Source organism: Microtus pennsylvanicus, chromosome 1 (assembly GCF_037038515.1).
Source record: "Microtus pennsylvanicus isolate mMicPen1 chromosome 1, mMicPen1.hap1, whole genome shotgun sequence".
NCBI lineage: Eukaryota > Metazoa > Chordata > Mammalia > Rodentia > Cricetidae > Microtus > Microtus pennsylvanicus.
Genome location: NC_134579.1, coordinates 150159788 through 150187260, shown reverse-complemented (window position 1 = coordinate 150187260; position 27473 = coordinate 150159788). Strand labels below are relative to the sequence as shown.

The 27473-nt window shown below is 50.5% G+C and overlaps 1 protein-coding gene across 6 annotated transcripts; it reads left to right on the top strand.

The window, feature by feature from the left end:
- The first annotated feature begins 3504 nt into the window (after positions 1-3504).
- Znf444 (zinc finger protein 444) lies at positions 3505-21861 on the top strand. Of its 6 annotated transcripts, none has more exons than XM_075992767.1 (5): positions 3570-3686; positions 6638-6748; positions 14072-14412; positions 18555-18663; positions 19807-21861. In XM_075992767.1, the coding sequence occupies exons 3-5, from the start codon at positions 14101-14103 to the stop codon at positions 20385-20387; spliced, it is 1002 nt and encodes a 333-aa protein (XP_075848882.1). In that variant the 5' UTR covers positions 3570-3686; positions 6638-6748; positions 14072-14100; the 3' UTR covers positions 20388-21861. The 6 variants fall into 6 exon arrangements, with proteins under 6 accessions (XP_075848872.1, XP_075848908.1, XP_075848882.1 ...); XM_075992746.1 differs by having other exon boundaries at positions 6638-6823; XM_075992757.1 differs by lacking the exon at positions 6638-6748 and having other exon boundaries at positions 3505-3686.
- Positions 21862-27473: the final 5612 nt, after the last annotated feature.

The following is a 27473-nucleotide window of genomic DNA, read 5'->3' as shown; positions in this document are numbered from 1 at the left end:
TGGATAAGCAAAATGTTGTGTATCCATATGATGGGATCTTATTTAGTCCTGTTCTTTGTGGTGTGGGATGAGTTCAGAAGCCTTTTTAAAAAGGTTTATTTGTTTATCATGTATTCAGTATTCTGCCTGCATGTCTGCCTGCACAAGAGAGCACCAGACCTCATTAGAGATGGTTGTGAGCCACCACGTGGGTGCTGGGAACTGAACTCAGGACCTCCAGAAGAACATTAGTGCTCTTAACCTTTGAGCCATTTCTCCAGTCCCCAGAGTTCAGAGTCTTAGCATATTAAGCTTTCTGATACTAAGCTATGTCCCCAGACTTTGTTGTTGTTATTTTTAATTGGGTGGCTGGAGATATGGGTAAGTAGTTATAAGTGTTTGCTGTTCTTAAAGACAACACCCACACACATCTTTATAAATTAATTGTTTTGTTGTTTTTTCAAGATAGGGTTTCTGTTGAAGGAGCTGCAGGTTGCATTCCTGCCGCCCTGCTCCCAGCCGCCTGGCTAGCTTATGCCCCGAAATAATTACACAGAAACTATTCTTTTAAACACTGCCTGGCCCATTAGTTCCAGCCTCTTATTGGCTAGCTCTTACATATTGATCTAACCCATTTCTAATAATCTGTGTAACACCACAAGGTGGCTTACCAGGAACGATCTTAACCTGTATCTGTCTGGAGTGGGAGAATCATGGCGACTGACTGACTTGGCTTCTTTCTCCCAGCATTCTGTTCTGTCTACTCTGCCTACCTAATTTTCTGTCCTATCAAAGGGCCAGGGCAGTCTCTTTATTTAACCAATGAAATTAACACAAAACAGAAGACTCTCCCCCATCAGGTTTCTCTGTGTAACAGCCCTGGCTGTCCTGGAATTTACTCTGTAGATCAGAGTGGCCTTGAACTCACAGAGATTCCTTGCCTCTGCCTCCTCAGTGCTGGGATTAAAGGAGTGAGCCACCACTGCCCAGCTATAAATAATTTTAATTTTTTTTTTGAGACAGGGTTTCTCGTGTAGCTTTGGTGCTTGTCCTGGAACTAGCTGTTGTAGACCAAGTTGGCTTCAAACTCACAGAGATCTGCCTGCCAGGTGCTGGGATTAAAGGCAGTGTGCCACTTCCGCCCGGCTATAAATAAATATTTAACAAATAATTTTTATAACAAATATTATAAATCTATAACATATTCTGTGTGTGTATGCACATGCCTGTAAGTCAGATGACAGCTTGCACAAGTCAGTTCTTTTCTTCTAACAATCACCACAATCAAAGACTGTCACGCTTGGCAGCAAGCATCCTGACAAGCTGAGTCATCTCACTGTGTTTTGTTTGTTTGCTTTTGCTTGTTTTGTTGTTGTTGTTTGGTTCGGTTTTTCAAGACAGGGTTTCTTTGTGTAGCTTTGCAGTCTGTCCTGGAACTAGCTCTGTAGACGAGGCTGGACTTGAACTCACAGAGACCCACTTGCCTCTGTCTCTATAGTGCTGGGATTAAAGACGTGTGCCATCACCGCCCAGTCTATCTCACTGTTTTTTGAGACAGTGTCTCATGGAGCCCAAGCTGGCCTCAAACTCACTGCACAGCCAAGGCTGAAATCTTGAGCTCTGGATCTTCCTGTATCCACCTCCTATGTGCTGAGATTACAATTTTCAGTTTGACAATGAAAGGAAATCGGGCCGTTGAGCTCAGTGGATAAAGTCACCTGTGGTCAAACCTGATGTCTTGATTTTGATCCCCAGTCTCCACTTGGTGGAAAGAGAACCAACTCCCGAAAGTTGCCCTCTGTCCTCGACATACAAACTGTGACACTCAACCCCCCCCCACTAAATCAAAACAAACATAGTTTAAAACAATGTAAATAAATGTGAAAATGAAACCGGGCATGGTAGTACATACTTGTAATTCCAACATCCTGGAGGTGGAGGCAGGAGCATCATCTTTGACGACATTGTGAGTTTGAGACTAACCTGGGCTACAAGAGACTCTGTCTTAAAAGGGCTTAAGAGTATATCTAAGGAATGAATTCAACCGGAAGGTGAAATACACTATATAGGAAAGGAATAGACGCACAGCTCGTGTGACTGGCACACTTAGCAAGATGAGGCACACAGGACAAGAGCGTGGGGCAGGCTCAGGTTCAACAGCCATGGGGTAGAAGGTTGGTACCCAGTTCTGCAGTAGCTAGTAGATAGTTGTAGAAGCTAGAAGAAGGGTCTTGTCCATCCACGGACTTGGTGAAGTCAATAGCAACTTCTGCTTCATGCATGCTTGCCTTTGATACTGTCACCTCTTTCAAAGTCCAGTGAGGAGGGGAGAGTCTCTAGTCTGTCTGATCCACCACTTGCTTGTAAGAGCCATCCATCATGAGCTGGAGAAGAGGCTCGGCGGTTAAGAGCACTGGCTGCTCTTCCAGAGGTCCCGAGTTCAATTCCCAGCAACCACATTTGGTGGCTCATGTGATGTGATCTGATGCCCTCTCCTGGCGTGCAGGCATATGTGCAGACAAAGCACGTAAAAGTAATACATAAATAAAACACACACAAGATACATTAATAAATAAAATAAAAAAAGAGCCATCCATTATTCGAACTGAAACAACCTCTCATTACCTTGTAGGGGGAGATGTGGGGGAGTGGAGGGAGAGGCTAGAGAGATGGCAAAGAGGTTAAAAGCACAGGCTATTCTTCTAGAGGACCTAGATTCAATTCCCAGCACCTACATGGTCACAACAGTCTGTAACTACAGTTCTAAGTGATCCCACACTCTCTCCTGGCCTTCATGGGTATGGCTTGGACGCGGTGCACAGATTCACATGCAGGCAAAACATTCATACAAAAAACAAACCCAAAACCTTCTTCCTGTTTCTGAGGTAGGGAAACGAAGGCTGTAGTCTGTCCGATGAGGCTCTACAAGGGCCGCTTGACAGGTAGTATTCTCCTTTCTTTGCTCTTGAGGGGAAACGGAGGCCAAAGAGTGAGCGGTTCCGGGTGAGCTTTAGTTCACCAGCTCAACTTTCCTTTAATCTAGTACTGGAGAGGGCGGGCGAAACTGCGACCGTTGTCAAGGAGACGGATCTCCCACTGATGATTGGGGGAGAACTCTGGCCAGGCCTCCTGGACCTCTTTTACTGGCGCTCAAAGGTCCGGAAGGCCGAACTCCAAGATGTGCCGCCTCCACCGGTTTCCACGACAACGATCCCACCGAGTCCGCCTGTCCTTCCTCGACACGTCTGCGCATGCCTGAGGTCCGCCTGCGGGGCGTCTTGTTCTGAGGGCGGGGGAGGGGGGGGAAACACCATGTGATATCTGGGAAATGTAGTTCAAAATCAGAAGCACTCCTTTTGCATCAGTGTGCCAATAGGGAGCGGGTTTGCTTCTATGCATCTCGAGAAATGTAGTTTTTGTGCAGGCAGAGATGGCCGGCTCAGGTCCGTGAGTCATTACAGTGAGGGCCAATGGGAAGCTGGTTTTGTCGCGATGCTTCTTGGGAGTTGTAGTTCCCAGCTGGCCGAGGAGGAACGGAGTTATTGGATAGAACTGGCGGTTCCGAGTGTTGGGGTGAGGGGACGTAGGAACGGGGGAGGGACGGGTGAGTTTGGCGCAAAGCCTGCTGGGGCATGGAGTCCTGGTGAGCTTTGTGCGCATGTGCGGCAAGGTGAGGGTGCTTTGGGGGCCTCGCCCTGGAGTGTGAGGTGAGCTAGGGGGAAAGGGAGGGAGGGACGGGATGGGGGGGTCTGGTATACGGGGACAGACGGATCACAGGGAGGGGTACTTGGGTCTGGAGGAGGAAGAGAGGAAAGGAGGGGTGGGCGGCTTCGGGGAGGGAGATGATAAAGAGACTAAGGCGGGTTGGGGTGCTGGGGGTGGGCTGGGGAAGGGAAGGGACGCGAGGTGCAGACGCGGGAGAGTTGGAGGCCCGGGGAGGCTGGGCAATGGGAAGGTGGTGAGATGCTCGAGGTGAAACCCTGGGATGGTTGGGAACTAAGCGTGGGGTGTAAGTCCAACCCTACTGTGGAAGCCTGGGTCGCCGGGATCTCTAATCTCTTCGAAAAGGATTGCGGGAAAGGGGTTCTTTCAGGGGCACCGTGCCGTAGCAGCGTAGATGGATTGCAGGTGGCTCGCACTGTGCGCTATTCGCAAGTTCACGTGCACTTCTGTCGAGTTGAGATTCTGCAGGACAAGAACCTGTTCTGTTCTTATTAAAAGAGCACCCGCTTCTTTAGCTTGTCGCTAGAGGCTAAAATCGTGAATGTGCAGAAGGGGCTTGGAGACTGATTTTAACCGGATAAAATAGATTTACTCCTCCCAAGTGCTGAGATTACAAGCGTTGTAATTACAAGATTACAAAACCAGCTTTTTTGTTTAGTTTTGTTTCAGGCAGGGTCTTGTGTAGCCCAGGATAATCACACTCATGGTGTAGCCAAGCTAAGCCTTGAACCCCTACTTTCTGTCTTCACACCCCGGAGGACGTGCTGGAATAAAAAGAAAAGCACCCCAACACTCGTCTTCACCCCCTTTTAACACCTGTTCCAATTTATATTTTAGTCTTGGGCGCTTGTTTCACAGTGTGCTTTTCCTAACCCCTCACAAGGAACTTGGGGGTAAACTCGCGTTAGGAGTAAATGCAAACTTGAGTATCTAGATGGAATTTGTGAGTTTGTTTATTGCCAGGTGCTGTTCTGGGTCCTTTTTTTAAAAAAAGAGAGAGAGAGAGAGATTTTTATTTTACCTGCATTGGTGGTTTGCCTGCATATATGTCCGTTGAATCCCCTGGAACTGCAGTTACAGACAGTCGTGAACTGTCATGCCAGTGCTGGGAATTGAACCTGGTTCCTCTGAAAGAGCAGTGCTCTTTTTTTTTATTTTTATTTTATTTTCGAGACAGGCTTTCCTGGCTGCACGGAACTTATTCTGTAAACCAGATTGGCCTTGAACTCCCAGATCTGCCTGCCTTCATCTGAGTGCTGGGATTAAAGGTGTGGGCCACCACTGCCTGGCTGCAGCCAGCGTCTCTTAACCCCTGAGACTCTCTCCAGCCTGGATTGTTGCCCCCATTTTACAGCCAAAGACATGGAGATTGTCTGTGAAAGGTGCGATTGTTCTTTGCCCAAGGATGACGGTGGCTGGAATTGGCCCCAATTCAGCAGTTCTTGTTCTCCGAGTAAATATTTGGTGTGTTGTATAGCTGAGGGCAGAGTCCCCAGTGCAGATTCCTGGCCCCTTGAAGGACAGTTGAGTGTCGGGGAGCGAGGGGGAAGAAGGGGACACTGAAAGTTATACACTTCATAGAATACAAGTAAAAAGCAGTCGGGTGGCAGAGGCAGGTGGATCTCTGTGCCTTCGAGGCCAACCTGGTCTTCTAGCACAGTCAGAGCTGTTACACAGAAAAACTCTTGTTCAAAGGTAAAAGCAAACCAAACCAAACTGGATGGTAGAGGGATGGCTCAATGGTAAAGGTGCAAGCTGAGAGCCGGAGTTGGGAGTTGGGGTTAGTCCTCAAGGAAAGGTTGAACACAGGGACACCTCAGTGCCACACCTCCCTGACTTGTCATCCCCGCTGAAACAGCAAGCCTTAGTTCAGTGGGAGACTTTTAAAGATAGGTAAACACGCCCAAACTCCACCTCAGGCCTCCAGAGGCAATTTGCAAGGAGTGTGTGAGCACCCCCTCCCCCAAAATACCAACAACTTGGAGAAATCAAAAGGCAGAAAACAATGGTCAGAGGTTATTGAAGGGGGACACACAACTCCCCTCCTCCCATAGTGGACCTTGGGCAAGAAGTCAGCCGCCCGTCCGTGTGGTCAACAGGAGGGAATCGTTAACCTTTGCAGTATTCACTTTAACCAGCTTGTTGCCCTCCGCGGCTGGGACTAGCGTCACTGGTTTACTTTTTAGTTTCTAAGCTCCGTGCAGAGAAGGAATAGCTCACTGCTCAGTTCACTGTCCCTGCTTTTCCTGTGAGGCCGGTTTCGAGACCCCCTCCCCCCATCACTTCAGCTTTAGCCCTGCAATCAGTTACCAGCGAGCAGTCTGTGATCTTTATCGCCCACTTGAGTTTATTTTTGAAGGCTGGTGCCTGGACGTGAGTTCCAGGCGGCTTGGAAGTTTTCCCTGTTAACCTTTGACTTGGTCCAACTTTTGAGTTTTGTACACCACACACACACAGGGCTCAGCTGTGAAGGTCTGCAAGCTACCTCACCCAAGGGTCAGTTGTGGAGGGTCTGCAGACTATCCTACCACACACACACACACACACACACAGGGCTCAGCTGTGAAGGTCTGCAGGCTACACCCCCCCCAGGCTCAGTTGTGAAGGTCTGCAGGCTACACCCGCCCCCCCCCCAGGCTCAGCTGTGAAGGTCTGCAGGCTATCCCACCTTACACACACACAGGGCTCAGCTGTGGAGGTCTGCAGGCTGTCCCCCACCCCACCCAAGGCTCAGCCATGGAAATCTGCAGGCTACCCCCCAACACTCAGCTGTGGAGGTCTGCTGTCTGCTGTCTAGGGTACAGCTTCTGGGGGTATGAAATACACATCTCACTTTATGTGGACTGTTACCTCACCCACAGGTGTGAGGACTTTCTCCATCTGGCTTTAGGCTGGTCACTTCAGCTCATAAAACTGGGTTTTCTCTTTATTGCAGGAATTGGGTCTTGCCTCAGTGGAAGTCTCCTGAGAGACATCTGCCATGCGCTTTCATAAGGGGCTACTTACCGCTCACACCATTTGTCCGAGGACACTAATGTGTTGATAGGTGTGTCTTCCAGGTTCCTGCGAGCCTTTCCCATTCCTCCCACCTAGCATCCTACCACAGTGGTGCTCAACCAGGGTTAGTTCTTTGTTTCCCTTCCCATCGTGTAAGAATGGACTTGATCTGGGAAACTGATACTGAGCTTTTCTGTTGTTTGTTTTTCCGAAACAGGTTTCTCTGTGTTTCTCCGGCTGTCCTGGAACTCACTCTGTAGACCAGGCTGGCCTCGAACTCACAGAGATCCGCCTGCCTCTGCCTCCCGAGTGCTGGGATTAAAGGCGTGCGCCACCACTGCCCGGCTACTGATAATGGAGTTGATGGCAAGTTTTAACAATACAGCCTGCCGGGAAGTGGTGGCGCATGCCTTTAATCCCAGCACTCGGGAGGCAGAGGCAGGCGGATCTCTGTGAGTTCGAGGCCAGCCTGGTCTACAAGAGCTAGTTCCAGGACAGGCTCCAAAGCTACAGAGAAACCCTGTCTCAAAAAACTTAAAAAAAAAAATACAGTCTAACTCAACCTTAAAGACAAATGGGCTGAGGGCTGGCGGCTTGGTTCAGTGGTTAAGAGCACTTGCTGCTCTTGTAGATGACCAGGGTGATTGATTGAATGACTGATGTGTATGTGTGTATACTCACATACACACACTCACATATCTATATTTATTTTTACATGTGTCGGTGTTTTGCCTACGTGTATGTCTGTGTGAGGGTGTGAGAAACCCTGGAACTTGAATTACAGACAGTTGTGGGAATTGAACCCAAACTCTCTGGAAGAACAGCTAGTGTTCTTAACCATTGAGCCATCTCTCCAGCCCTGATGACCAGGGTTGAAATCCCATCACCCGTATGGTGGCTAAAACAGTCTGTAACTCCAGTTTAAAAAAAAAAAAGCATGCTGGGAAATGCTTGATCCTTTTGCGTTTTTCTGTGGGGTGAGGAGGAGTGGCCCCAACATACCATGACATACATATAGGATGTCAGAGGGCAGCCTGAAGGGGTCAGTTCTTGCTGTCACTGTCGGGCTCTGGGGCTCACTCGGCTCTTTGGACATGGAGGGGAGGTGTGCACCTTTCTCCGCTGAGCCATCTCGCTGGGCCCTGGCATGCTCTTACTCTTTGTAGGGGTCCCTTTACAATGTCGGGTACCCAGCCTCTGCCTTTTGGAGTGATTTCAGCTGCCTGGCTGGTCATCACCAGGAACGTGGGAGTATTGTTCTTCTCTTTACCTCTTTACATTGCTACTCTCAGCTGTATTCAGTTAATCCAGCTCTCAGCAACTCTTTATATTAAAAATTAAAGTATAATAACATTATTTTTCCCCTTTTCCCCCCAACACCTTGAATATTCCCCAGTACTCCCAAGTTGACGGACTGTTTTTCTTTGACTGTGTGTCTGTACACACACTATACACACAGAAACACACACACACACACACATATATATATACATATATAGTGTATAACTATATAAACACATCCTGCTCAGTCCGTTTAGTGTTGCTTGGGTGTATAGCCATTTGGTATTGTAAAGCCAATTAGGGGACTCATTCCTGAGAGAGGCTAATTCTTCCTCTCTCAACAGTTGTTAGTTCTTTGTCTGGGGTAATCCATGGGATCTCCATCTTTGAGGTAGCACATGTATTGATTTTCCACTGTTCTGGTCTTGTTTCGGCAGCTGTACCGTTGAGGTATCTTGGTTGTCAGTTCTCTGTCATTTCTAGATGAAACCTCACAGCAGACTCCATGGTTCTTTGACTGTTATAGTCTGTCCACCCCTTCTTGGGCAGCATCCCTGGGCTTTGAGTGCAAGAATTGTGTTGTAGATGTAGCCTTTGGGATTCGTCTCCCAGCAGTCCACTGGTCTCTGTTATTACAGTTGAGGTGTTCTGTAATGGTCTCTGTTTGCTGTTAAACGGAGTTTCTCCGATAAGAGGGGAGAGCTACACTTATGTGTACAGATATAGGAGTAAGGTTTAGCATGCAGTTAGGAGTCATGCTGTTCTAGTAAGTGGAGGTAAAGGTTCTCCTCTAGATCCAGAGCTCACCAGCCCAGGCAGTTCTCTAGGTTTCCGTACTGGAGGTAGGAGGTGGCCTTTTGATGGACAGGACAGCTGTACAGCTGCTGTGTAAAGACCCTGGGAGAGACTGGAAGATGTAGAGGTGCACCCGTGGCAGACTGCTGGGGAGTTGTGCACAGCATGGAGTCGGCAGACAGTAAGCTAACTTTAGCAGCCTGATCACAGGTTACGGTGAAGATAAGGGTGGTGTGGTGTGGTGTGGTGTGGGCTGTCTTGTGCGTGTGTTAGTGAACTCTTGGTGCCAGTTACAGAACGCTAAATCTATGGGAGGTTCTTTGTGTTGACTTAACAAGCAGCCCAGGACTCTTAAGCTTAGACATGAGAATGATACTCCTGCCCAGTGCTTCTGACAGGCCCTCAGGAGTTCCAGGGCAGTGTTTTTTTCATGTTGGCACAGTTGGCACGTGGTGCTGGGTGCTGTGTTTGGAGAACGTCCCTCCTGTGTGTCCCAGGTATTCAGGTGCCTCTGATCTATGCCCTTCGGCCACCAGCAGCACCCTCCACTCCACCTCCTGTCTGACGATCAGAACGTCCAAGTCCTTCCAGATGTCCTCTGGGAGTCATTCCAGCTCCTGGATTTGGAGCCATAGCCTCATCCCCCATTCGCCTTCAGGAACTGGGAAAGCGGAAGGAAGGCAACTGCCTTCCTTGGGGCTTGGAGGTATTACGTGCAGATAGGTACTGGGGAACGCTTGGCAGTTGGCCACATTCACCAGCTCTCACACGCATGTGGGACCTACTGTCGCAGTGCCTGTGTCCCCCAGTGCTCACTGACTTGACCCTAGCCCCCAAAGTGGTTGTTGGAGGAAGTTGTGGCGCCATGGAGTAGAACCTTCACTCTCGGGACTAGTGCCCTCTTAAAAAAAGAAGAGCTGGCTTGGTGGTGCATACCTATGATCTTAACATGGGAGGCAGAAGCAGAAAGGTCAGAAGTTCAAAGTCATCCTAGGCTACGTGGTGAGTGAGAGGCCAGCCTGGGCCACACAAGACTCAAAAAAAAAAGTCAGAAACTGGGTGAAATTCTGCAATAACCAGTTAGTAAATGTTAGGGCAGGTAGTAACCCTCACTTACTGCAGGCCAGGTACCAGCGAAAGGCCTTCCTGTGCTCTCTTTAAAGCCTTTAAAGATTTAGTTATTTATTATGTATATAGTGTTTCACCTGCATGTGTGCCTGCACACCAGAAGAGGGCACCAGATCTCATGGTAGATGGGTGTGAGCCACTGTGGTTGCTGGGAATTGAACTCAGACCTATGAAGAGCAGCCAGTGCTCTTAATCTCTAAGCCATCTCTCTAGCCTCTCTTTAAAGCCTTTTAAAAGGGTTTTAAAGGTTTTGTTTATGTGTGTCCACATGTGTTGGAGTATGTGCTGCACATGTGTGTCCACATGTGTTGGAGTATGTGCTGCACGTGTGTGTCCACATGTGTTGGAGTGTGTGCTGCACATGTGTGTGTCCACATATGTTGGAGTATGTGCTGCACGTGTGTGTCCACATGTGTTGGAGTATGTGCTGCACACGCGTGTCCACGTGTGTTGGAGTATGTGCTGCACGTGTGTGTCCACATGTGTTGGAGTATGTGCTGCACACGTGTGTCCACATGTGTTGGAGTATGTGCTGCATGTGTGTGTGTCCACATGTGTTGGAGTATGTGCTGCACGTGTGTGTCCACATGTGTTGGAGTATGTGCTGCACGTGTGCGTGTCCACATGTGTTGGAGTATGTGCTGCACGTGTGTGTCCACATGTGTTGGAGTATGTGCTGCACGTGTGTGTCCACATGTGTTGGAGTATGTGCTGCACGTGTGCGTGTCCACATGTGTTGGAGTATGTGCTGCACGTGTGTGTGTCCACATGTGTTGGAGTATGTGCTGCACGTGTGTGTCCACATGTGTTGGAGTATGTGCTCCACGTGTGCGTGTCCACATGTGTTGGAGTATGTGCTGTACGTGTGTGTCCACATGTGTTGGAGTATGTGCTGCACGTGTGTGTCCACATGTGTTGGAGTATGTGCTGCACGTGTGTGTCCACATGTGTTGGAGTATGTGCTGCACATATGTGTGTGTCCACATGTGTTGGAGTATGTGCTGCACATATGTGTGTGTCCACATGTGTTGGAGTATGTGCTGCACACGCGTGTCCACATGTGTTGGAGTATGTGCTGCACGTGTGTGTCCACATGTGTTGGAGTATGTGCTGCACGTGTGTGTCCACATGTGTTGGAGTATGTGCTGCACGTGTGTGTCTCCACATGTGTTGGAGTATTGCTGCACGTGTGTGTCTCCACATGTGTTGGAGTATGTGCTGCACGTGTGTGTCCACATGTGTTGGAGTATGTGCTGCACGTGTGCATGTCCACATGTGTTGGAGTATGTGCTGCACGTGTGCGTGTCCACATGTGTTGGAGTATGTGCTGCACGTGTGTGTCCACATGTGTTGGAGTATGTGCTGCACGTGTGCGTGTCCACATGTGTTGGAGTATGTGCTGCACGTGTGTGTGTCCACATGTGTTGGAGTATGTGCTGCACGTGTGTGTCCACATGTGTTGGAGTATGTGCTCCACGTGTGCGTGTCCACATGTGTTGGAGTATGTGCTGTACGTGTGTGTCCACATATGTTGGAGTATGTGCTGCACATATGTGTGTGTCCACATGTGTTGGAGTATGTGCTGCACATATGTGTGTGTCCACATGTGTTGGAGTATGTGCTGCACATATGTGTGTGTCCACATGTGTTGGAGTATGTGCTGCACATATGTGTGTGTCCACATGTGTTGTATGTGCTACACATGTGTGTCCACATGTGTTGGAGTATGTGCTGCACACGTGTGTCCACATGTGTTGGAGTATGTGCTGCACGTGTGTGTGTCCACATGTGTTGGAGTATGTGCTGCACATGTGTGTCCACATGTGTTGGAGTATGTGCTGCACATGTTTTGGTGCCCAGCGAGGCCAGAAGGGAGTCAGATGTGAGCCACCCAGTCTGGGTGCTGGGAACAGATCCTGTGGAACAGCAGTAGGTGCTCTTAATTGCTGAGCATCTCTTGAGCTCCCCCCATTTTTAAAAAAGTGTTTATTAGCCCATGTTAACTATGTTAATAATGATCCCGTGGCATATATGTATATAATGTATTTTGATCATATTCACGTGAACTTCATAACCCTCTCGTGACCCTTGTCCCTCCCGCTTCTCAAATTGTCTCCCTTCTTTTGTGTATTTTTTTCCTTTTTCAGTCGAGCCCTAGGCGTTTAACTGGGTTACTTACCTGAGTGTGGGTGAGGGGTTATTCACAGGCGTGTAGACAATGCCTGGCCCTACATTCTTCCTTCTCCAATTCCCTATACCTTGAGCCTTGGAAGGAGTAACATAGATGTCCCACTTAGAGCTGAGCATTCAAAAACTACTTATAAGCCAGGTGGTAGCAACACACACCTTTATTCTCAGCACTCTTTAAAGCCAGGCAGTGGTGGCGAACGTCTTTAATCCCAGCACTCAGAATGCAGAGGCAGGTAGGTTTCTGAGTTCAAGGCCAGCCTGGTCGACAGAGTTGAGTTCCAGGACAGCCAGGACTACACAGAGAAACCCTGTCTCAAAAAACAAATAACAGAATGGTTTGTATACCCAGTGAAACTGTTGGAGAAACCTAATTTTTAGTTTGCAAGTGGTCATCAATGGAATACAGCTTCTGGGTTAGGGATGAAGGCATGCGCTCCCGCTCTCAGCTCTGGGACCCCATGTCGGCCTGGGGCATACTGCCTCCGTCTCTGAGTTCATGTGTGTCAGTTGTGTGTGTTTGGAAGGCACTGTTTCCTTGGTGACCTCCATACCCTCTGGCTCTTACAGTCTTTTTGCCTCTTCTGCAAGATTCCCTGAGCCCTGAGGGGAGGGATTTGATGGAAATGTCCTCCTTAGGACTGAGTGTTCCAAGGTTTCTCACTGTGCACATTGTCCCATTGTAGGTCTCTATTGCTCTTGTCTACTGTAAGAGGAAGCTTCTGTGATGGCTGAGCAAGGCACCAGTCTCTGAGTCTAGCAGATACCACTAGGAGTCATTTTATTGCTCTAGTCCTTTAAAAGAAGAGCAGTGTTTGGTTTCCCCCAGATCCCTGGCCTGTCAGGTCCCTGATTCCTGGCCACCTGAGCAGTCAGGGTTGGTTCCATCTCATGAAATGGGCCTTTAATCCAATCAGACAGTGGTTGGCCACTCCACTATTGCACCGGGGCATCTGGTAGGCAGACTATTGTTGAAGGAGGAGCTGCGGGTTGCATTCCTGCCGCCCCAGCTCCTGGCCTCCTGGCTGGCTTATACCCCGAAATAACAACACACAAACTGTATTCATTTAAACACTGCCTGGCCCATTTCTATTAATGTGTGTAGCACCGAGGTGCGCTTACCGGGAAGATTCTAGCCTACGTCCATCCTGGGTCGGAGCTTCATCGTGTCTGTCTCAGAGAGGAGAGCTATCGAGTCTGAGCTCACTTCCTCTTCCTCCCAGCATTCTGTTCTGTTTACTCCACCCACCTATGTTCTAACCTATGAGGGCCAAGCAGTTTCTTTATTTTTTAACCAGTGACCTTCCTCCATCAGACTATGATTGTCGATTGAAGGGTTTCTAGCTGGGTGAGTGTTTACCTTTCTCCTTTGGCCTTGTGCAGAGTGTATTCCAGGCCAGTGAACACCCGTCCTGGGTGAAGCTCCAGGTAGGCACCAGTGGAACTTCTCTGTCTGTGTTCAGTGAGTTGTCTAGGGCCAGTTTGTGGAGAGCTACCAGTAGCTTTGACAATAGCCTGGATTGTTTGGGGCCCTGTTAGTTAACAACTTGATTGGAGGTATCCATTCCTGGAAGTTTCATTTGGTGACAAGAGATGTTCAGTAGGGGCTCTGTCTCTCCAGTTACTTGGACAGACAGACAGACACACACACACACACACACACACACACACACACACACGGAACTTTCTACTGTATTTGGTTTCCATTCGGCCCCTAGAAGAGATGATTCCAATCAGCCTTGCTTCATCACTGATCACCACCTCACAGGCACTGATGGCCTGTCTTCTCTTCGGTCTGAGTGGCAAGCAGGCAAGCTTTCGCTGTACAGAGTAGGAAATCAAAGCCCAGGAGGCTGCTAAGGGGACGAGCAGGTAGTGGTTGATATCTGTTTGGCTTCAGGCCAGTTCTCTCGCCCACATATGAGGCCATAGTCCGACTGCTGACCTTTACCCTCCTGTTACTGACTGTTCCTTTCTGCAGGCGCTGGTGACTCGAACCCAGGTGGCCCCATGGAGGCCCCAGCAACCCAGGCGGTGAAGCAGGAGACCTTGTCCGTAGAGGCCCTGACACTTGACTCCCCGTGGCACCGCTTCCGCCACTTCCACCTGGGCGATGCAGCGGGACCACGAGAGGCCCTGGGGCTGCTCCGGGCCCTGTGTCGGGATTGGCTCCAGCCAGAAGTACACACCAAGGAGCAGATGCTGGAGCTGCTGGTTCTGGAGCAGTTCCTGAGTGCCCTCCCCGCAGACACCCAGGCCTGGGTGTGTAGCCGCCGGCCCCAGAGTGGAGAGGAGGCTGTGGCACTGCTGGAGGAGCTCTGGGTGAGCAGGAGTCCGTGGTGGCCGTGGCTGTGGGAGGGGTGTCACTGAATTGTGCTTCTCAGCACGCGACTGCACATCACATATAATCAAAAAGTCCCTGGACATGAAGGTGTGGTCCATGGCTGGGACTGGGGTGAAGTTGCTCTTCCCGAGGTACAAGGGTGCTTCTCCAGTGTCATCTGTACATCAGGGTCCCCAGTTCCTCCTTCAAGTGATAGTTGAGGAAAGGCCTAGCTGAAGGCTGGCTTGCCCAGGGTCTGCATAAGTGCTAAACAAGGACATCAGCTAAAGGAAGCCCCGGGAGCCAGCACAGGTGGTGGGTGAGGGTGTCTCTAGAAGATTCCAAGCCATCTGACAGAACGGGGCCAACTGGTATTAGCTACAAAGTGGGGAGCTGTGAGCAGGGAGCCTTTAGTCTGGTTTGGTAGTTCATACCTGCCAAAGGGGCTAAGGCAGGAAGGTCATGGAGGGCAGTCTGTAGCCAGACCCTGTCTCGTTAAAAAGAAGCAAACCTCACAATAGAGCAAGAAGCAGGGAGTGCCTTCAGTTAGGAAGCCTCACCTTGCAGTCCAGAGTTTTTACTAGGTCCCAAGCTTGGCAACATGGTGGCTTGCGATGTGACTGATCTGTCACCAGCTCTTCCAGAGCTTGGCTAATCTTGCCAGGTCCAAACCGCCACCTCAGATCTGTTATGGTTTTTTGTCTGGTCTGGGACCCAGGCAGACACCCTCTTTCTAGGTGTGACATTTGAAACTTTGCATATGACTTCCCAGAAGCCAGGACAACAGCCAGCCTTCTCCGGCGCCATTAAAAGTGTTTTCCGTGACAAGTATATGTATTTGTGTGGTGGTGGTGGTGCGTGGGGGGCCAGGTCAAGGGGCAACTGTTAGTGTTGTCTCTCTCCTTCTGCCATGTAGGACTCACGACTTTGTGTCAGGCTTGACAACAGGCACCTCTACCTGCTAAGCCATTTCAATGGCCCACCCTGTTTTTGTTACAGATATCTAGCAGAATTTAGGGGGAAAAATCCTTCAAAGACCCATGTGTCAATACACACCTCTAATCTCATTGTTGGGAATTAAGGTAGGAGGATTTTGGTTTTAGAGCAGCCTGGGCTACAGAGGAAGGCTGTGTCTGCAACAACAACCACTGTTATTGGCTAGGTGGTGGGGAGTTCTAGTCAGAGAGTCTACAGGTGCGGAGGTCATTGGGCTCTGTGTTCTTTCCGTGTTGGTTTTGAGACAGGGTTTCTCTGTGTAGCCTACACTGTCCTTGAACTCCATAGACCAGGCCGGCCTCGAACTCACAGAGATCCACGGGCTCTCTTTTCAGAAGACTCTGCTCGGCTCCTTGTGTTCTGGGGGCTTGAGGGACATAGGGAAACCTCTCCCAGGTTTCCCTTAATGGTGCTTGCATCACCTGTCCCATCGGTGTGGTAAAGTACCCTGCTGAGAGCAGCTCAAGGGAAGCTTTGGGCTCCCAGTTCAAGGGTGCAGTCTGTGGTGGAGAAGTCACAGCATTCGGAGCTAGAGGCAGCTAGCTCATCAGAGACCCAGGCTGAAAAACAAACACGGTTTCTCTGTATATTCCTGGCTGTCCAGGAACTTGCTGTGTAGACCAGGCTGGCCTTGAACTCAGAATCCACCTGCCTCCAGGTGCCGGGATCAAGGGTGTGCACCACCACACCTGGCTCTTCGCTCTCTTCTAGATTCAGTCAGTGACCCTGGCCATGAATGGCCAGCCACAGTTAGGGTGCGTCTTCCTTCTCACAGGCATGCGCAGAGAGGGGCTCCTTCCTAGGTGATGCTGGTCCTGTCGAGGTGTCAGTGTAAACCACCACAGTGCACTTGTTGCTCCTCAGCGGTGGGCCTGGTCCAGTCTGCATTGTAGAGTCAGCCCCACTGTCTGTCCTGTTCGTTCATGTGTCCCTGGTGGAATAGCGTCTTGCGTTAGTAGGTGCTGAGTAAACACTTGTTTCATAGCCGAAGGCCAGGTGTATTCTGGTTGATCTTTTTGATCTCTAGAGACAGCCTGACATGCCCCATAAAACAGAATGATTCGCCCATAGTCATCCAGCCTCTGGATGGAAGCCATGGGACTGTGTGAGACCCTGGGAGCAGGGTGTCTGCCGACCCAAAAAGGCTGGTGGCTGGGCTAGGAACCTGGGAGAGGCACCTCCAGCCAGTGCCTGTGGTTAAACAACAAGAAACGCCACACCAGTTTGTCTCAGATCAGAATTGAGGGTAGTCTGCCCCGGAGGCAGCTGGGAGCATGGAAAATCACCACAAATGTGTGTCTGTGACAAGAGGAAAAATTAGTTTAAAAAAAAGAAAGAAAGAAAGAAAGAAAGAAAGAAAGAAAGAAAGAAAGAAAAGAAATAATCCAAGGCATGTTGATTGCTAGAACCCCAAAGCTGACTTCTGAAAAGCATCAGCAATGGCCAGTCGGTGGCACACGCCTTTAATCCCTACACTCAGAAGGCAAAGGCAGGTGGACCTCTGTGAGTTCAAGACTAGCTTCGTCTGCAAAGTGAGTTCTAGGACAGCTAGGGCTACATAGAGAAACCCCGTCTCAAAAACAGAGCAAAGCAACAACGGGGAAAAAAAGCCCCAAAGCATCAGAGAGTAGCATAAGCCTTCTGCAGCAAGTTGCCCAGGAGCCAAAGGAGAAACAGCAATAGGTACCAGAAACAAAACCACAGCGGTGCGGGTGTGAGCAGATGAGAAAACTACTGCTGGAACAGCTTGTACAAGTGTAAACCCTAGAGGGAGTGGACACTGTGGGGCGGGTTAGAATTCAAACTGCCAAAGTAGTCTCATGAAGAAGCAACAGGTTGAACCTGAAAACCAGAGATCAGAGGGCTGAAAACAGTGACCAAAGACCTCACACTCAAAAGACACCAGGCCCTGATAGCCTTATGTGTTGCTAAATCTCTAGGAAAGGAGCTTTCTTCTGCTTCACAGACTGCTTAGAGTATGAAGTGGGGTGGCACCCAGCTCATTTTGCTAGATTGCCAACCCCCTGGCCTCACCACCCCACAGTCTAACCATGCCATACAAGGTCAGCCTAAAAAAGGCGAGCCCAGGCCTGTCTAAACGAGAATAGATCCAAAGATCTCCAGTAGAATATTGTCCACTTGACTCCAGGCAAGGGTTGTTAAACCATGTGTTCTCAAAGAATGTTCTGTTGGGAAATTTAACGACTGCAAAGACCGAGGGCAGCCTGTAGTGGAGCCCAGTGGAGCCTGGGGACTCGGCAGAGACCAGCATTAGCACAGAAGCAAACAGCGCAGGACTTGGTGTTGCACACCTTTAATGTCAGCACTCAGGAGGCCCAGGAAGGTGGATCTCTGCGCGTTCAAGGCGAGCTTGGTCTACAGAGCTAGTTACAGGACAGCCAGGGCTGTTACACAGAGAAACCCTGTCTCGAAAGCAAAGTTCTCTGACCTCCATATGTAAACACACACACAGGGTGGCGAGAAGGCTCTCCCATTAAGAGCTCGTTCTGCCCCTGCAGAGGACTGGAGTTTGGTTCTCAAGGCCTATGTCAGGTGACTCACAACATCTGTAACTTCAGCTCCAGAGGAGCAGACACCATCTTCTGCCTCCGCATGCATGCGTGCCTATGCATCCCACCCCAGCATACTAGCTATAAATCTTAAACAAAAAGCAGGCAGGGCTGGAGAAGTGGCTTAGAGATTAAGAGCTCTTCTGGAGGTCCCGAGTTCAATTCCCAGCACCCACACGGTGTCTCACAACCATCTAGAATGAGATCTGATGCCCTCCTCTGGTGTGTAGGTTTTCATGCATACAGAACACTGTGTATATAATAAAATATTTTTAAAAAGAAAGAAGGCAGGGCTGGAGAGATGGCTCAGTGGTTAAGAGCATTGCCTGCTCTTCCGAAGGTCCTGAGTTCAATTCCCAGCAACCACATGGTGGCTCACAACCATCTGTAAAGAGGTCTGGCGCCCTCTTCTGGTCTTCAGGCATACACACAGACAGAATATTGTATACATAATAAATAAATAAATATTTTTTAAAAAAGAAGGCAGGATTTGAGAACTCTGTAAAGTGTGGAGGGAGGGAGGCAAAAACAGGCTATTGTAATCTCTCAATTTGGCATATGCTATCTCATTTCAGGGCCCAGAAACCTCCCCAGATCGGTCCTCAGCAATGAGGGCACCTCGGGATATGACAGAAGCCTCGGGGGTCAGTGTTGGAAAGGAAGAAAGTGGGGTGACTCCCTTAGGTGAGCAACTGGCCTCTTTTCCAGCTTCCTTCCTGATGATCAGGGGTTCTTGTGTCGCAGGCTAGGGCAGGGACTTGCCTGGCCATTGTTACTTGCTCAGTGAGTGCCATTGGGACAGCTCAACACATGCCTGTGCCTTTGGGAAGCCCATGGAAGGTGGGGTCAGACTCTTGCTGTCTGCCAGGAGCTGCTTTGCCGGTGCATAGAACCCATAGCAGCACCTAACAGATGCAGTCCCTGTAGTTAGGGCCTCCCTGTGTGGCCCCGGCTGGCACAGTCTCTGCTCGGCCTCCTGAGTGCTGAGATTACCGGCATGCCTGCAGCATGCCCCAGTGAGAACCGGCTGCAGTGTATTTAGATCCAGGGTTCCAAAAGGACTCTCCCAGGGGTGCGTGCTGCTAAACCATGATTGGGCCCAGGCAGCCTGCTTCAGATCCTGTGCCCCCTCAACCTCTTTCAGATCAGCTCCCACTTTTCCCTCCCCGCTGCTGTGTCAGGGTTCTGTATCATGTGCCCAGCCCTTGAGATGGGCGTGGAGTCTGTTCCATCTCTTTAGGGTGAGGTGACTCCATGTGTCTCTAGACAGTGGGCCAGAAGCCAGATATCCCAGAAGATACCGGGTAACTGCTGAGGGTGGGGCCGGAACAAGGGGAGACAAATGGGCCTTTCAGACAGAAGAGGACACTAAGTTCATGATGTAAAACTACCAAAACCAAGGTTGTGGGAATGCCTAGGGCAGATAGGACACCTGGACAGAGCAGACATATATACTTATCTCTTACCTGCCTCTACCTGTTTGTTCTGTTCGGACCCCCTCAGCCTTACCCAGGGAAGTCCGCCCACCCATCTGTGTACCCTTCCCTCCCCACACCTGGTTTCTTTGGTCCTAAATCAGTGTGTATCCTCACCCATGTGTATTGGTCCGCTCCCGCAGTGCTGCTCCCTCTTGCCCGCTTGCTGTTTGTTTTGTTACTCCCTCCTCGGGTCCCTATCTAGTCAGGTACCCCTTGACCTAGTATTTATCAGGGAGTGTCAGGCTCCTTTCTAGAAGACACAGGGATGGGAAACCTGCCCTTCATGCCACTTCCGTGTCCCCAACTGTGCTGCCCACCCTGACCCTGCTGCTTCTCCCTACCCTTGCAGGAACCAGGGCCTCCGGGACAGAGGTGCCTGCAACTGAGAACGCAGGGGCCACGCGCCCTTACAAGCAGGAGCCGGGCAGCCCCCCACCAACCCCGCAGGCACCCGTCCCCGTCCTCCCTGCTTTCCTGGCGGCCCCTGGCACCGTATCGTGCCCCGAGTGCGGCAAGTCTCCCCTGAAGCCGGCTCACCTGTTGCGCCACCGGCAGAGCCACACAGGCGAGAAGCCGCACACATGCCCTGAGTGCGGCAAGGCATTCCGGCGCAAGGAGCACCTGCGACGCCACCGTGGCACCCACCCTGGCAGCCCGGGGCCCGCGCTGCGCCCCCTGCCGGCACGTGAGAAGCCACACGCATGCTGCGAGTGCGGCAAGACCTTCTACTGGCGCGAGCACCTGGTGCGCCACCGTAAGACGCACTCTGGCGCTCGGCCCTTCGCCTGCTGGGAGTGTGGCAAGGGCTTCGGGCGGCGTGAGCACGTGCTCCGCCACCAGCGCATTCATGGCCGGGCTGCCGCAGCGCAGGGGACTGCAGCACCAGGTCCGGAGGGTGGCGGTGCCTTCCCACCCTGGGCCCTGGGGTAGCTGCAGTTCCAAACACCTGCTGAAGCGGCGTCATCCCCTTAGCACCCCACCCACCTCCCCGCCACCTCTTTCCTGCCCAAATGGTGCTTTCCCTTTTCAGGCCCCGTCTCCACTCCTTCCTCCCTTCTGGAGCGTTCAGCTTTCACCTGCCCCTACAAAAGATCCTTCTCTCTCCCCCTCCTTTCCTTCTCTTTTTTATGGAGGGGAGACCTGTCCCAGGACACCCTTCACGTGGGAAAAGGAGCTCAGGGAAGGAGGAAACCCCCTCCTCCTCCCGCCTCCTGAGGAAGGCAGTCTTGGGCCCCAGGACAGAGTCGGGGCAAGAGGCGGCAATAGTTTCTGAGGAGCAGGCTCAGACTAGGATCTGGTTCTCTGCACAGCTCAAAGGCATGAGGTGGGCAGAGGTGCCTGAGAAGCTTGTTAGAGATGGCAGGTCACCAGCATTAGTGAGAGTAATAAAGTGACGGACTCGGTGTGTACAGGAGTCTGGGACTCTCCTGTGTTGTGGGAGGTTGAGCATCTGAGGCACAGGGGACTTGGGTGGGGCTCCACCTCACGTTCACATTGCAGAAGCAAGCACTAGGTTCATGGAAGGTCTGGTACCAGATCCGCTCCAGTCCAGCTTGTCCTGGCTGCGGAACTTCAGGCAGGTGGTGCCCCTCTGCAAGAGTTCAATTTATGTTTTGTATCTTTTGAGACAAGATTTCTCTATAGCTCTGGCTGCCCTGGCCTCCTGGGTGCTGGGACGAAAGGCCTGTGCTACACGCTGAGAAGTTTCAATTTCTTAAATTGTGCTTCGCTGTCACCCCCCACCCATGCCGAGTTATCCAGTTAGGTGACGCCGAGTTATCCAGTTAGGTGACTCCGTGTCATCGAGGGACCCCCAGATAACCAGTGCCAGCAGTCTGGGACAGTGCAGTTTGCCAAGAAGACTCCATTCTGGCCTTGGAAAGGTGAAGGCTGCCCTTTGTCCTCAGTCTGCCCCGTCACAGTGCAGCAGTCTAGACCTGACTCTCCAGGGAGGAACCCTCGGCCCGCCCTGCGGGGGTCTTTGGACACTCGATTTGAGCCCCAGGACTCCGCTTCCACACCATCTCTATGTAACATGCACAATGCGGGGGTACAGGGGAAGGTCCCCAGTGCTTTGAGATGGTCTTGCCAGAGCAGCTCAAGCTAACTTTTGAACTTACTGTGTAGCCAAAGATGACCATGCGTCTCCAATTCTCTCTGCCCCCCGGTTTTGGGAACATAGCTGTGCATGATGATGCCTGGGGTTAAATGCTGTGCCACCATGCCCAGGTTTTATTCTCTATGTTTGTTTTTTGGTTTTTTGAGACAAGGTCTCTATGTAGTCCTGACTGTCCAGAAAAACTTGCCATGTAGATCAGGCTGACCTCAAACTCCCAGAGCTCCGCCTGCCTCTGCCTCCTGAGTGCTGGGATTAAAGGTGTGGGCCACTATGCCTAGTCCTATTCATTTATCCATTTATTTATTTGCTTGTTTTTCAAGACAGGGTTTCTCTGTGTAGCTTTGGTGCCTGTCCTGGAACTACCCTTACTTATTCTTAATGGACACATGGACCTTCCCTGGAAGATGTGTCCAAAGAAATGGTCAAAGCAGGATGCCTTTATACGTTTTATAAAAGGAATAATCAATGTATAAGTAAATGAAAGAATATGGGTGTGGCTAGATTCCTAGAAGAAATTGGGTGTTCACTAGGAAATAGGCTTCGGAGGGTAGTGTGGTAGGAAACCAGGGCTGGCTGTCTTCATCAGAGCAGACGTTCATTTGAAGCAATGACGCCCTCTAGTGGTAAGAGCTCTTTCTTGAACTGAGAAGGTGGCTGGGAGGTCTTGCAGCTTGCAGATAGGAAAGAAGGGTGGACAGCCCTTTCTGCAAAGAGAGTTTCACCAGCGTTCCAAGGACCTGGCTAATAACACGGCCTCCCCTTCACACCAGCAGTCCTAATGGTGACGTCCCACCACCCCACCCCGTCAGTCACGCTGCAGCTGCCTCTGGCTTCCAGTTCTTGTGGTTGTGGGTAGGGCACTTCTAATTGGATTGTCCAACATTTTACAGCCACTCTGTAGCTGTGAATGTAGACGTTCACAAAGGTGTAGACACAGATGGCAGGTGGGTGCCACCAGCACCTTTGACGAAGCTGCCAAGCCCCAGTGCCCATCCTAACATGGCCAATGAAGCCCAGTTCCAATACCTACACCAATGCATTGTACGGGAAAGGCCCCGGGAGGGCCCACACTCATGCAGTGTCTTTCATGGCAGCACTGTGGTGAGATCTTAGCTTTGCCATGCGGTGGGATAGGCTGAAGTTGCATGATCAGCTGCAGACTGTTGGGTGCCTACGAGGAGGATGGAGCAGTGGGAAAGTGGGGGTGTCATGCAGGCCCAGGGAGTTTCATTTGCAACAACAGGAACCACGTGGTCGAAACCCTGTGCTGGGCTGAGAAACCAGTAGGTAAGAGCACTTGCTCTGTAAACGTGGGACTCGGGTTCAGTCATCAGCACCTGTAGCGTCGCTCGGTGAAACAGAATCGAGAACACATAGTCCTACAGCCATGGATTTTATTTATTTTTTTTTGACCAAGAAGACTGGAGAAAAGACAGCATCTTAAACAAATGGTGCTGGTCACACGTGATGTTGGCATATAGAATGAACATAGATCCGCATCTATTACCCTACACAGATGGGTCAAGGACCTCAACATAAGACCAGATACACTGGCTCTCGTCAAAGAGAAAGGGAATACAGGCTCGAACTCAGTGTCCCAGGAACAGAACACCGATAGCACAGGCACTAAGACCAACAGTTAATATATGGGGTCTCTGTAGACCAGGCTGGCCTTGAACTCAGAACCACTTGGCTCTGCCTTCTGAGTGCTGGGATTAAAGGCATGGGTCACCACTATCCGGCCCAGCTACAGGTTTTACAGAGATTTTGTAGCTAGAATGTAAAGAACTAAAGAAACAAAACATGAAAACAACCCAGTTTTAAAACTGAGGAAAGAAAATGAACAGAGTCCTCCAAAGATTAACCACAAATGGCCAAGAAACATTTAAAAATGTTCAGCTTCCTTTCCCATCAGTGAAATGTGAAAAAAAAAAAAGATTTTGGGCCTTGATGACACACATCTTTTAATCCCAGCACCTGAGAGGCAGAGGCAGGTGGATCTCTGAGTTTGAAGTCAGCCTGGTCTACAGAGCGAGTTCTAGGGCAGTCAGGGCTACACAGAGAAACTTTCAAAGGACCAGAACCAACCAAACAAATAACTTGATGACAAGTTCTGGTAATAGTGTGGGGGAAGGCGGACGTGCTCCCATTGTAATGAGAGTACAAACCGGTGCAGCCACTACAGAAAGCATCGTGGTTTCTAAAGGGATGGATGGAGGGAGGGAGACAGAGAAACGGAAAGTAGCTGTAGCACATGATCCAGCCACACTGCTCTGTTCATTCACGCCACACTATAGAGACACCTGCTCATCCATGCTCATTGCTGCTCTGCTCATAGTAGCCAGCAGGCGGAAACTACCTGGATGCCCATCAATCGGTGAACAGATAATGGAGATTTACATTTACACGAGGGACTGTTATTCAGTGTTGGAAAAACAAAACGGAAATTCACAGGTAGATGGAGCCGGAACCAATCATTCTGCATGAAGTAAACCAGACACAGAAAGGCAAACACCCCACATTTTCTCTCATTTGTGCATGTTAGCTTTAAGTTTTCACATTTGGCCAGGTGGTGGTGGTGCTCACCCTTAATTCCACCACTCAGGAGGCAGAGGCAGGCAGATCTTTGTGAGTTCGAGGCCAGCCTGGTCTACAAGAGCTAGTTCCAGGACAGGCTCCAAAGCTTCAGAGAAATCCTGTCTCAAAAAAAAAATTCGCATTTATCTATTTCATTTGGACACCCCCTGAGGTGAGAAAGTAGTAAGGTGTGGTGGTAGGGGCTTTCAAGGGAGGGGAGCTAGAAAGTCGTGGTAGAAACGCCTCTTTTAGAAGTGGAGCCCCAGAGGAAGTTGACTTTTATCAGTGAGGCATGGGAGTGGGTAACTTGAGGGGCAGAGATGGAGGGGTTGTGGAGGAGAAACTTAGCTACCCAGGGTGGCCACCCAGGCTTTCTGTCATAGTGCAGGCTCAGACATGGCCTGGATCTACCTGAGTTTGGCTCCCCCTTCTGGCGACAAAGAGACACAACAACTCCCCTGGCAAGGAGAGTCTTTTTTGGAGAGGCTGAGAGGAAAAAGGAGGCAGTGAGAGGAGGTGGGGAGGAGTGGAGAACCCTGGGAAGGAATGTGGAAATGTGGAGATGGGAGAAATGGCTCAGGGTCTAAGAGTGCCTGCTGCTCTTGCAGTGGCTCATGACTGCTTGTAACTCCAGGTCTTGGGGTTCTGACACTCTTTCCTGGCTTTTGTGGGAATCTGTATATATGTGACACCCCCCTCTTTCTCCTTTATATATGTGATCTCTCTTTCCTGTATATATGTGATCTCTCTCTCACACACATAAATAAAATGAAAATGAAATTTTGCTGGGTGGTGCACACCTTTAATCCCAGCACTTGGGAGGCAGAGACAGGTGGATCTCTGTGAGTTCAAGGCCAGCCTGGTCTACTGAGCGAGTTCCAGGACAGCTAAGGCCACACAGAAACCCTGTCTCAAAAAAAAAATGAAATAAAATAAAAAGAAGAAGAAAGAGAGAAAGAAAGGCTAGCAGTGAGGTCTTCGAGTCTCTCTTCTCTCCCCTCCCTCTCTCCGCGTCTCCTGGTAACCTTTTCTAGGCTTCCATCCCACAGCCCTTCTGTCCCCTCTCCTGAGGACATCACTGCTCCTCCTCCCTTCCAGTTCCCAGAAAAGCCATTTACACCTCCTTGTCACTTTCTCCTTCCTAAGTGTCTTCCTCGTCCTCCCCCAGATCTGAGGTCACCCAGAGGAAACCTCAGGACAAGGGCTTTGCTGTCTCCCCAGCTCCTTTCTTTCATTCCTCCCACGACTCTACCTTGTTCAGCGGGAACAAAGATGGACAGGGCGGGGCAGGGGAGGGGTTCCCGTAGGAGCACTTTGAGGGTGGGGTGAAGGCGGAGACTGAGACAAAGTCGTCCCCGGTCCTAGGAATACGGGAAAGAGGCCTCTTAGCAGAGAGGAAGGAAAGGTCCAGGAGACCTGGACTCTCCACGGTTTCTCCGGGAGCAGCGGCCAGTGGCAGGGTTGAACTCTCTCCTAAGGTTCATCCTCCGGAGACGGAAATGGAGGGACAGAATAAAAAAGTGGAAGGAGTTAGAGCAGACACAATGGCCTCCATCAGTAGCTATCCTACAGCTGTTTATCAAGATCCAGGAACTATTTTTTAAAAAAATTATTTATTGGCCGGTGAGATAGCTCAAGGTTGACAACCTGAGTTCAATACCCAGGACTCTCTTGATAGGACTGACTCCTACAAGTTGTCCTCCTGCCTCCACACATATGCTTTGGCATGTGCCTGCCATAAATAAATAAATGTCATTTTAGTGCATTTATGTGTATGTGTGTGTGTGGGGGGGGGGTTGTGTGCGTGCGCGTACACGCGTGCATGAGTGAGTGTACCTGTATGCACACACAAAGGCACAGAGGGCATTGGGTGCCCTTTTTCACCATCCTCCCCCTATTCCTATGAAGCAGTGTCTCTCCCTGAACCTGGACCTCATATTTTCTTGGTTAGGCTGGAAGCCAGCAGGCCCCGGTGATCTACCTGTTTCTGCCTGTCTGCACCCTCCCTGCACTTTAAAATTGGACTGGAGTCGCAGGGAGGTGCATGCTATCTGGCTGCTACAGGATGCTGGAACTCAAATTCCAGTCCTCAAGACTGTGCTACAAGTACTATTAACTGCTGAGCCATCTCCCTCGCCCTTTGTTTTGTTTCTGTTTGGATCAGAGTCTCACTAAAGTCCAGGAACTCATGATCCTCAGGCCTCAGCCCCCAAAGTGCTGGGATCACAGATGTGAGTCTTCAAGCTTCGCTCCAGGAGCCATTTCAGGATCATTTTAGCCACACAGATGTCCTGTGCCGTGTGAGATGTGGAGCTAGAGAGATGCTGCACCAGGGGGAGACGAGGTTTGTGGGAAAGGAAACCACTGAGACAGACAGAAAGACACACACACACACTCAGCCACACGTACGCACCTGTGTGCACAAAATGGAGGCTGGAGAATCAAGAGTTCAAGGTTATCCTCCGCTAAGACGAGGCCAGCCTGGATTCCAGATGCCTTGTGTCAAAACAGAGACAGAAAAGAAACACCAGGGGGTTGAGATGGCCTGAGGGACCCACACAGTTGAAGGAGGAAACCAATACTCACAAGTTGTTACGCCGTGGTGAGTACTCCCCACCCTTGCTGTGGCATGGCCCACTAATGGAATACACAGGTCAGACGGAGGATAAAGAGGCAGTGGGGGGAAGTCAGCGTGCCTCCAGCCGAGGCTCTGCCAGGGGCGGCTGAGGCAGAGCAATGTTCTCTGCCTCAAAGCACCTTTGTCTGACCTCACAGACCAGCTAATAAACACTCAAGTGGATGAGTCCTCTCTCCACCTCCATCCTTACCCCGCCCACCCTTGTCTCTCTCTCCCGAACCTCTTCCAACTTCTCATTCTCCTCAGAAGCAGAAAAGCCAGGACCCCGAGAGCTGCTGAGTGTGGCCGACTGCACCCAGGTTTGAGCCCGGGCCGGAGGGGAGGTTGGAGGCTGGAGGGACTGAGGGCTGTCATGCTAAAAGCGTTCTGGGGAATGACAAGAACAGGAGAGGATGGAACTGCAGAGAGATGGGCATCGGTGATGGGCCACTAGGAAGGGACTGGCAGAGGCAGAAGCAGAGTGCAGATGGTGGGGAGGAAAGACTGGGCATGGGTGAGTTCCGTGGATGGGTGATAGTGGGTAAGAGACGGGCACGGGGAGGGGAGGAGTTACTGTGCCCCTTTCTATCACAGTTTTTATTAGTTATTTTTTTAAGATTTATTTATTATGTATATAATGTTCTGCCTGCATGTGTCCCTGCAGGCCAGAAGTTGACACCAGATCTTATTACAGGTGGTTGTG

Coding starts and splice junctions, on each gene's coding strand:
- Znf444 (XM_075992757.1), top strand. CDS start 14,101: ATGGAGGCCCCAGCAACCCAGGCGGTGAAGCAGGAGACCTTGTCCGTA. Junction 14,413..18,554: donor CACTGCTGGAGGAGCTCTGG/GTGAGCAGGAGT, acceptor ATCTCATTTCAG/GGCCCAGAAACCTCCCCAGA. Junction 18,664..19,806: donor AAGTGGGGTGACTCCCTTAG/GTGAGCAACTGG, acceptor CTACCCTTGCAG/GAACCAGGGCCTCCGGGACA.